This window comes from Hippoglossus stenolepis, chromosome 12, assembly GCF_022539355.2.
Source record: "Hippoglossus stenolepis isolate QCI-W04-F060 chromosome 12, HSTE1.2, whole genome shotgun sequence".
NCBI lineage: Eukaryota > Metazoa > Chordata > Actinopteri > Pleuronectiformes > Pleuronectidae > Hippoglossus > Hippoglossus stenolepis.
Genome location: NC_061494.1, coordinates 11,878,865 through 11,889,016, shown reverse-complemented (window position 1 = coordinate 11,889,016; position 10,152 = coordinate 11,878,865). Strand labels below are relative to the sequence as shown.

General features: G+C 38.9%; 1 protein-coding gene across 1 annotated transcript in view; it reads right to left on the bottom strand.

Annotated features, from left to right (window-relative positions):
- Positions 1-7,715: 7,715 nt before the first annotated feature.
- Positions 7,716-10,152, bottom strand: part of khdrbs2 (KH domain containing, RNA binding, signal transduction associated 2) — a 61,671-nt gene continuing 59,234 nt past the window's right edge. The window contains exon 9 of the mRNA XM_035171908.2: positions 7,716-9,173. Coding sequence (XP_035027799.1) covers positions 9,079-9,173 — 95 coding nt within the window. The 3' untranslated portion in view covers positions 7,716-9,078. The remainder of the gene's footprint in view (positions 9,174-10,152) is intronic.

Here is a 10,152-nt window from a genome sequence, read left to right as displayed (position 1 = left end):
TGTTGTATTTGTATAGTCAATATGAAGCGAACAGATGGTTTTGCCTTGTAGAAAGACTGGAAACAAGGGAGTAGTGCCTGAACACTGTCAGGGGCGGATGCTGGTGGCGATGCAGGTACCCATTAGGGGAGTAAAACATTTCCAATACCAATATATTTATATATAAAACATTTTGATGTTGTATTGGTTTGATATTTTACAGTTTAACCATAAAGATGTTTTTTCATAAAAAAGACAAAACAAATACAATATATAAATTGATTTATAACAATTTCTATGCCCCCCCCAAGAAAAACTAAACCTGGTACACAGGGGCCGCTGTTGGGGAAACTAACAAAACGGGTCTAAATCTGTCAAAAAGATAGAATAACAGAAAAATTGAGCTACACCAAAGGATAGTGGGAGTCACAGAGGAAAGGGGGTCTGTAAATAACAATGGGCACATGACAAACTCTTGTACCAAAACCAACAACACAAACTCAGAGGATCAACTGTAGGTGTTGACCCTCTGACAGCAAACAAGCAACTGTGCAAGGAAACCAAACCTCCTTATATACCCCCCCCCCCCCCCATTCTAAGCTGATTGCCACCAGCTGAGATCCCCATGTGCATCCCATTGCTCCAGATGAGCTGGGGAACCTGGATTCTGATCTCCACATGATCTCTACGGCATCTCATGCACAATTTGAATATACATGCACATCTTTCCTGCACTGGTTAGTGTGTAAAAAAAAGATTTTCAGCACATATCTGCAAATATAAACACAGATACAGATATTTAAAAAAACTCACTTTAAAAATGTTATTTCTCTTTTAATATATCTTTAAAACAAAGAGTAGAAATACCAAGGTGTGGTTATTTTTGAGGCTGTTTCGGGACACGGTTTGTTGTGCTAAGCTAAGCTAAATGTCTCCTTGCCGTTACTTCATATTTATTATATACATAATTGTGGAATTGAGCTTCTCATAGGTTTGGGATAATATAGATAATTATCATGATAAATCTCACATTATTATTCCTCAGAATTGTAAAGACTGATTTTTGCGGGTTTAGATTAGTTATGTTATATACTTCCTTGAATGTGCTCACACAATGCATTAGCAATGAAAATGATGTTGAAATAATTATTGATATTGTCTTTTCCTGTCTTCTCATCTAACTCTTCGTGAGATAGTGAATAGAAATATTTCAAATTCTATTATGATTGGGGAATGTTACCTACAGTTAATAAAACCCTGTTCTTACCTCCGTCCCTTCAGAAATGCTGAATGTGAGCTCTGCTGGAAACATTTTACCAAGATTATGGAAACTCAATGTTTTCTCAATGCGTTTGAAATCCAAACTGACCTTTAGCCGAAAACCAGTCATGTGGAAGTTCTGATTAATGCAAATTTTGACAATTATTACCTGACAAAGTCTATTTAATGTGTTTTCCACATTTTCTCTCAGGTTGAACCTGTTTGAAGCAGCTTTGTATACAGTGGGATGTAAAATGTGAGCAGTCAGTGGAACTAATGAGACATTCAGAGGGTCCAAAACAAAGCAGAGGGAGATTTTCTCAACTGAAGTTTTTAAAGTCTTTTATTTCTGTGGCCCCACATGACTTGGTGAAGAAATAGTTCTCAACAAACAAGAAGACACAGAATTTAGTTTTCAGCACTGATCTGAACTAGTAGAGCGCAAACCTCCGCCAGACAAACAAACCTATACACGTCTGTCTCGCTCTTATAATAGGAAACTGAAAGTAAAAAGTACAGGGTCTGATATTCAGAATCCAATTGAATAAACTTAAAAGTCTAGACTGCCTGTTTTTATTTCCTGAGAAACTGTTTAGTGTTTGGTGCGAAAGGTTATTCGGATAATTAAAGGTAAAAGCTTTGCAGACACCATCACCTCCTTACCTGCGAGTCATGAGTCAGTCTTTTCCATCCTCATCCTCTCTCTTCAGGCCAAAGTCTGAATGCATCTCTGGGTATAATAAACAGAAATTAATATAAAACACAATGTATCTTGACTTTTTCATAGGAGCAGATGCACAAACAGAAAGTTTTCACTGCATAGACTAATTTATATTCTATTACAAGTGTTGCAGAAGGTGATGAACTTTAAAAAGCGACGAAAACAAACAGCTGCCACTTTTTTCATCAAGCCCCAGGATACAAGAATCACTGTGGATCCATGTGAGGACAAAGTCTTTAAACACATTACTGACTCCACTTCTTTGTGCAGAACGAGGAGGATGCACAATGATTAATGACTCTTTATTACAAATCCTTTTTGTAATCTGAACGGGATTGGAGTTTCATCACTGGCATTCACTTTCTAAAGAAGCGCACCAACATCGGAATATCGGGCTTTGGGACTTGGGCTCTTGGCCGGATTCACGCTGGCAGAGAGCTTGTTCTGAGAGTGGATGTGAGAGCGGATTCTGGCAACGGCTGCAGGAACAGCACTGGCACACGCAGCGTTTCCAGCGACACTGATCTTCTCCAACTCGTAGGTGCAAATTACCACGAAGGAAAGTTTTAAGAAATTGACAAAATAGGAAATTATATCTGCAGCATTTACAATAATTCAATCACAGCCATTTCATTTCCCAAACCGCTCCACTACTAAAAGAAAATTGCCTTGGATTCAATTAACATTTTATTAATGCATTATTATCACATTTAATAGAGAGTTCATTGCTGCAGCTCACTGCTGATTTACAACAGTGTCATCCTGCAGAAAAAAAGCCTTGAAAAACATACTGTAGGACAACGTGATCGACTGCGAGTGCAAACCCGAAACATCTTGTTAATTTCGCTTTACGTCGACACAGTCGTTCTTCCCGTAGCCTCGACAATTAATCTCTGTGCGACGCAGACAGCTTTATAGCCGGGTGCTTTATGGGGAACAATTTGAAATACATACCAAGCTACTTTCCTGACTGATGAAGGACCTGAATGTGTCTGATGGCTGAGTACAATCTTCAGTCCCCGGGGAGCTGCGTGGTGTCTGTGCCTTCTGCTCTGCAAGGAAGCACAAGAAGGAAATCGTATTCTGCGAAAAAAGAAGAACGAATGCGCAACGGGAGCATGATGCGATTCATGTCACATTACTGCAGAATGAGAATATGTTGCAGGGAGAATGTGTCATAATTGTACAATTCAACTGAACCGCACTCCAGCACAGTGTGACTGCAGCGACAATGCTTCCTGTGCATCGCTATTGAAACAGCTCAGCCCATTATCTATAGCTATTATTTTTCTCCACCATATGGGAGGTAAAGCAGAAGCCAAAAGCTTCTGTCCCTTTTTTTTTCTTTTCTAGAAATGTTTCATATGTTGTTCAAGCAACTGGATAATCATTATGTGATAATATATGAGAAAGACAGATGGGGAATAATGGAAACTGTCTTGTTTTTTATCCGAATGTCTCAGCTGCAGTTTTCTAAAGTTTAGATAAAAGTACTTTCATTACATCTGCAGTTGCGCTGTTTCAGCCCAAAAAACAGATTGTTCCTCCAGAACGTGTTCATTAATCAAAATGTTTCTCTTTGCAGGAAGATCTCTTTTGTTTCACAGGCTCAGAAGGACTACAAAGCAAACTGTGACACTTGAGACTGTACAATGTTAAACGTTTGTGAGTCATTATTGACCCACTCTTTGTTCATGATTAAATCTTTCTTTTCACAGAGACTTTAGCAGAGCCTGATGTGGCGAATAAAACAAGCTCGTCATTTGTCTTCATAAGTATTCATGCATTTCACAAATTAGATTTTGATGAAAACAGATGGAAATAAAGAAGAAATTCCTTCAACTAAATCCTGTTACTATGCTTTATAGTCATTCAATTCCATTTCAGATATTGAACATTTCTTCAACGAAAAAGTTCCGGAACATCATAATGTCCATCTATCGTTATGATTCAGTGCAATATATATATATATAAATTATTTGATGTATTAACATCTGTGTGTCACCATCTGACTTTCAAATAAAACAAAGTATAATGCAATCATAGCTTAACAGTGTTTGTCAGTCTCCACATTGAACTGGAGGTTCAGAGAACCCTGATAAAAAAAAAGAAGCTCTTTTCATGAGAGAATAAAGTGCTTGACTTTAGAAAAGAAAAAAAAATGTTAATCATGTATCCCTTTATCCTTTTAACAGTTTAAACTATTTCAACTCATCTAGACAACTGAACTACCTTAACTTTTCTTAAATTCACTTATCTGGGGCTGTGTCCGAAATCACTCATTCACTATTCCCTACTATATAGTAACTTCTATATAGCAGACCATACAGTGAGCTGAACACTGAAAACACTTTCGGACGCTACTCTATTGTCACAGGATGATGCCCTATGCTTCTATTTACATTCCTACCACAGGTCGGGCTGCTCCTGCTGCCCTCGCTCCTCTGGTCTCTCCTCCGCGAGCACAATGCATGATGGTATATATTGCTCGATTAGTGACCATCGGTTGTACACTATTTTTCATGATGCATTTTGGGAAACAATGAGTTGGTAAACAAAACTTCACCAAACATTCGGACACCACTACACAATGGCCAACTCACTATATAGTGCACCATATAAACTCTATACCTCCCCCTGGTGTGTGTCTCTCACTCAACGACTGCCACTGTGGTAATCTGAATTCATAAATTTGATTGGTTGAGTGGTGTCACGTGAGATGATTTACAACACATGAAATTACTCTGTGTAATTTCCTGAGCCGTTACAGTGCGTCAAGGTCAAAAAGGTCTGGATCTGCCTATTACTGACCTCTGGGCCATTAAAGTGAGGACAACCTGCTGGTTTTGAGGTGAAAGACTTGGCTTCAGCATATCACAGCAAAACATATAATCATATTATCTTTGTGTGCTTTACAAATAGAAAATAACGGCTTACAGCAGAAAAGCAAACACCTCTGATGCAGTGCCTTGAACTTCTGATTGGCTTTGTTCATAAATCTTGTTTTGCATTATCAGCACCAGTGTGCAATTACCTTTGAATACATAAAAAAAAAAGAAATGCACCTTTGGAAAAACATCAGTATAAGGCATGAATTATGAATAAGGTTGCAGGTACAGCTTCTATCCATAGGGATTATGTTTGCACAGCTATAAAACACAGAATAAAAATAGATACAATAAGGATAATCCCAGAGAGAAAAACATGCAAATGATTAGCGAAGAAGGAATAAAAAATGTGTTAAACGGGAAAAGACGGTCTATGTAATAATAAGTGATAATAGGTTGGTACGAGTAAATATAATTCAAATGTCCATAGTTCATGTGCAGGGTTCTTCACTTTCTGCCACTGTGAAAATAAACTGGTCATTACTCTGCTGTTTTCCTGAAGATAATTATTTCTAAACACCGCAGCTTTAGTAAACTTTCTGTTTCCTTATTCCCGCTCGTTTCTATTACTTTAATTGCGTGTCAGTGCTTTTTTCCCCCTGGTGTTTTTAATGAGCTGTCAGAGCGTCCTGTAACACTTGTACAGTAGCTGATGTAAATGAGCTTTAATGAATTTGGGAGACACAGGAATTATGTTTCAATCCTTTATAGGATCAGTGTGGCTGCAGGGAGCCTTGTTTATGACGCGATCACACAATACAAATGGAACACACACTCATTTCAAGTTTGTCCGTTTTTAAAGTGTAAAGCTTCGTCTTTGGGAAATGAATTAAATCGAGGAGGCTAAATGAGCCAAACCTTTTTCTGTTTATGTCTCACTTGAATATTAAAGGAGGCATATTGTGCTTTTTTAAAATTGTTTCTTGCCTTTAATGTGTTTTATAGTTTTTTGTGGCTGTAAAAGTTCTGCACAGTTTAAAAGTTAATTTACGTACACATTTGCAAAATGCACAGCTAGCGGCTAATCTTGCCCCCAGCAAAGCCAGGTAAAGTGAGAGTGGAGGATGTCATTTCCTACATGGCTGGAGGCGGTTGACCAATCACAACAGAGTGGGCCTTATTGGGAAAGGGGGGGGGCCTTAAAGAGACAGGAGCTTAAACCAAGCGTTACTGACAGAGGCTGACAGAGGAGCTGCAGCAATGGACAGTCTGAGGAAAGTCTTGTGTTTTCTGAACATTAGGGCATGTAAACCTTTTCAAGTGATAACCCTAATTAAAATCACTAACCCGAATATGAGCATAATATGTCTCCTTCAAAATTAAGTCAAGTTGTATTTGTATAGCCCATACTTACAAATCACAATTTGTCTCATAGGGACAAGAGCAAGGAAACTACCAAAATAAAAACGATTAACAGTCGACAAACAACGTACGAACCTCAGAGAGAGCCAGAGTGAGGGATCCCAGGACGGACAGGAGAGCAAGAGATGCCGAGTGAAACTGAACACATCAACAAAACAACAGTATTTACAACATTGATTAGAAGAAACAATGTGTCAATGTTTTCAAAGTATTTATAAATTAGAAAATGCCTGATAGAGATGAAGGGAGCAGCAATGCCAAATGAATTGAGGAGCTATTGTCAGTAATGCTAGAATAAATATGATTAGTGACCAATAACCATAGTAACTCCACTCCTCCTCCTCCACTCGCCTCTTATATTCTTCTCTTCTGTGACCAGATCACTCGACAGCATCTTTCTTCATCTACACGGGAGAAAAAAAAACATACGATAAAGAATATGTCAGTCCTACGTATCACCAATGATGAACAAGAGTAGACTGACAGACTGCATGCAAAGTCGTCCACATGCATTGTTTACAACATGTAGCACAACACACTCATATTCCATCACTGTGAAAAAAGTAAACCAATTCAATGTGTTATAAATTCATTTATCATTTATCGTTTTATGAGGCGTTTTGAGCAAATTTATTTATATCACTGATGTGATGGTTAGTTTGCCGCACATTATTTTTTTATTATCTTTGACTAAAAATGTTTTATTTCTTTTTATCACAGTTTAGTTGGATTCCTTATCTAGTTAGAAGACAGACAGGGATTTTAAATTCATTTAGTTGGGGTTAAACAGGGCAGGTTTACTTTTTTTTAAGTGGAAGTTAGCAGTTAAATTAGCATTATTGTTACTAGTGTTACCTGCTTAGGGTTTAGTCTTCCTTTCAGTCAGCTAATGAGAGCCGGGCCTCGGGCGTACTAATCACAAGAGGGAATTCAAACGGCTAAGTGGACTTCAGCTTTGACGTTTGGAGCACGGAGGGTTTCAGTGTGACGTGTACTGTGCAGCTTCGTAAGGTTAGATGACAGAAATGCAGAGAGAGGTTAGCAGAGACATCGATAAAGACACTACATACTGAGTGTGCCGTTTTATCCCACTCAGCAGATACACTAAAACCAATATCTACATCCTGTGCGGCTGCTGAGCGCATTAAAGACATTATTGTGATAGAATACGAGGACTTCTTACCTCTTTTAACTCCAAATCTTTCTCAGAGTCAATCAGTGTGTCTGATTAATGAAGTAGAACTTCAGAGGATGGATTAGGAGAAGAAATGTATTAGTTTCTAAATGATAAAAAAAGAGTGATGAAAGGTTCAAGGACGACTGAGCGACAGGAATGTTTAACAAGTGATTCATTTGGGACAGGTCGGTGGGCGTTCATTATGAGACGAGTTAGCCGTTACCTGAAAGCACACGTTGGGTTAACAAACTAGAAGCAAATGGCAGGTTTAAGCTCCGTAGAGCCACCTATTTAGAGAGTCTTACACACTGTTGAGGTTTATGTTGTTTTTATTAAATGCTTTATGTACAAATACAGATTACACACAGAACAAAGCACGTGTTATAAATTACACACTGAATATTGCTGATCGCTTTCCACCCCCCCAAAAAAAGTGTTTTTCACAATTACGATCTCACATCTTATTTTTTTTTCAAATCACAATGTCACTAACTTTAGGCTGACGCATCCGTTTTTTACCATCAGAGTTTCACACAGGTAGTAGCAGTAGCAGTATCAGTTATGGGGGAAACGTTTTCTGAACATTAAACATGTTTAAAACAAATGTTTGGGACATTGAGTCACTTCAGTTACTTTGCGTTCAGGTCTTTAGGGTTTAGTTCCTCATCTGTTGCCTTTAATGGAGTTTATCAGGTCATTTGTGTCCAGATCAGTGCGTGGTTGTCTGTCCTTTACTGTAATACGCATTTCTGCACACACACTGATCTGCAGCTAAAAGCTAAAACAAATTAGGAGGAACAAAATAAAGATGTATGTTTATGAAGCCATATGACGATTACATTTGTGGGAAAAACCAATTTGTCCAAACAAGCCAGACTGAATCTCACAAGTCTGGGAAAGATCCACATAAACCAAACTGAGCCCCACAGCCTGACCAATCAGGGAACTGTGGAGAGAGAGGTGAGGGAGATGAAATGAGATTATTTCAAATTTAATGTGAGCATCATGTTGGCTCCACATCTGGTTATAGACTCATCCTGCCTATAAATGAATTTTGGTTTGACCAAACGCAAGCTAAACAGGGTTTGTGTCCGGTTTTCTTGTACAGAAAAAATTATTGGAAAATGTCAATATGTTTTGACAATTTAAATGTAAAAGAAGAATGACACCAAATGTCTTAAGAGTTGCTTGTCATACTGTAGACTGTTCCTATGTAAGGACATGCTCAAGAGGATGTGAGAATAAAAATGTACTTACTTTTTTTACTTCATTTCTTTTGCCTAATCTGACTAACATGTATTATCTTAGACTTTGATAATCTGTCCATTAAAGGCAGTTAATGTAAACTACTTTGTCAAAATCTGAGACCTTAGATATGGGAAAAAAATCTGAAATAACTGTATTTCCTTGGAGGTGGAATGAAAGGTGTTTAAAGAGCAACCTTCCTGTGCATTGATTGAATTTCTGTGTTTTTCATAAAACAACTCTTCCCTTCATGAGTAATAAAACCCAGAATACTGCATAATGTTAGATTTTGAGAATTTATGTGCTACAGGGGGTTATTTATTTACTTCACTTTCTCAAGGAGACGGACGAAAAAGTCACAACTTTTCACCAGGAATAAAAAAGAAAATTATAAACATTTTTTTTTGTTTGAAAAACGTTTGGGAGGTCACATATCCGGAGCACCGTCAGTATCTACCATAGGGATGTTTCCTGTAGCCCCCTCTCGTCAGCCGTAAAGCCGGGGCTTTGAGACTGGGACGGGCGGTCGGCCACTCCTCCTCTGTGAAGAAAACAGTTAAAGAGACGTTGTGGAAAGCTGCTGCAGTGACTGTGCAGTGAGGGAGCTCATGTCACAGAGTCAGACTGTGAGCTCAGGTAGCGTCCGCCGTATACCCTCTCACAATCCATTTAACCAAAGACAAGGAAAATTCAAGCGTGCAAATTCTATCCCGGCTACTGCAGAGGCCCCCTCGCCACAGAAAATTAATTTCATAAGCTCTGTGCCCTCTGCTGGACCAATACTGCGATCTGACAGTCAGCAGCTCCTCCCTGAGAGCCAAATTACATAAAGATGGCCACCTCTGCTGCATGGCACATTGCACCGCTTCCAAATAAGAAAGTGTTTATGGAGCAGAAAATCAAATCATTGCCCCCTTGGTTTTGGTTTGGTCTGACCTCAACACCCCAGTGCACAATTCATTGTGCTGAAAATGAATGAGCCTGCGAACCCGCTGCGGCGACCGGCCAATTTCGCTGCTGTCATGTGAGAACCTTATAACTCCACTTTTTGCTTATGTTGATGTTTTTTTTTATATATATATATGTTATTACAACTAAAGGTTTGAGGAAATTTTAAGACATTTGATTTTGAATTTCCAAGCAGTTGGTGTGTTGGATGGAGATACAGGATATATTATTGTATGCACAGCGGCGGCCACTCAGCCGTGGTGGCAGCCTTTCTGGAATAAGCCTACGACGGCACACATCCAAGAGGCAAAACACTCAACCTTTACAACGGCTACTGGTCGGCCCCCTGAGCTCACACTGGCACATTTACGGTTCTAGTCAAATGCAGAAAAGAAGGAAGTGGGTGAAGCGTGCAGGAAGCGGCTCCCTGGGTGAGGATGATTAGAAGTGGTCTGGAACCACAAGGCTTTTTCCTTTTGTTTCTCTTCTGCCAAACATCTTTTAAATATCAGAGACGCCGAAGCCAGGGTTGTGTTTTTTTGTTTTGTTATAATACATCAGGAATGAATTAA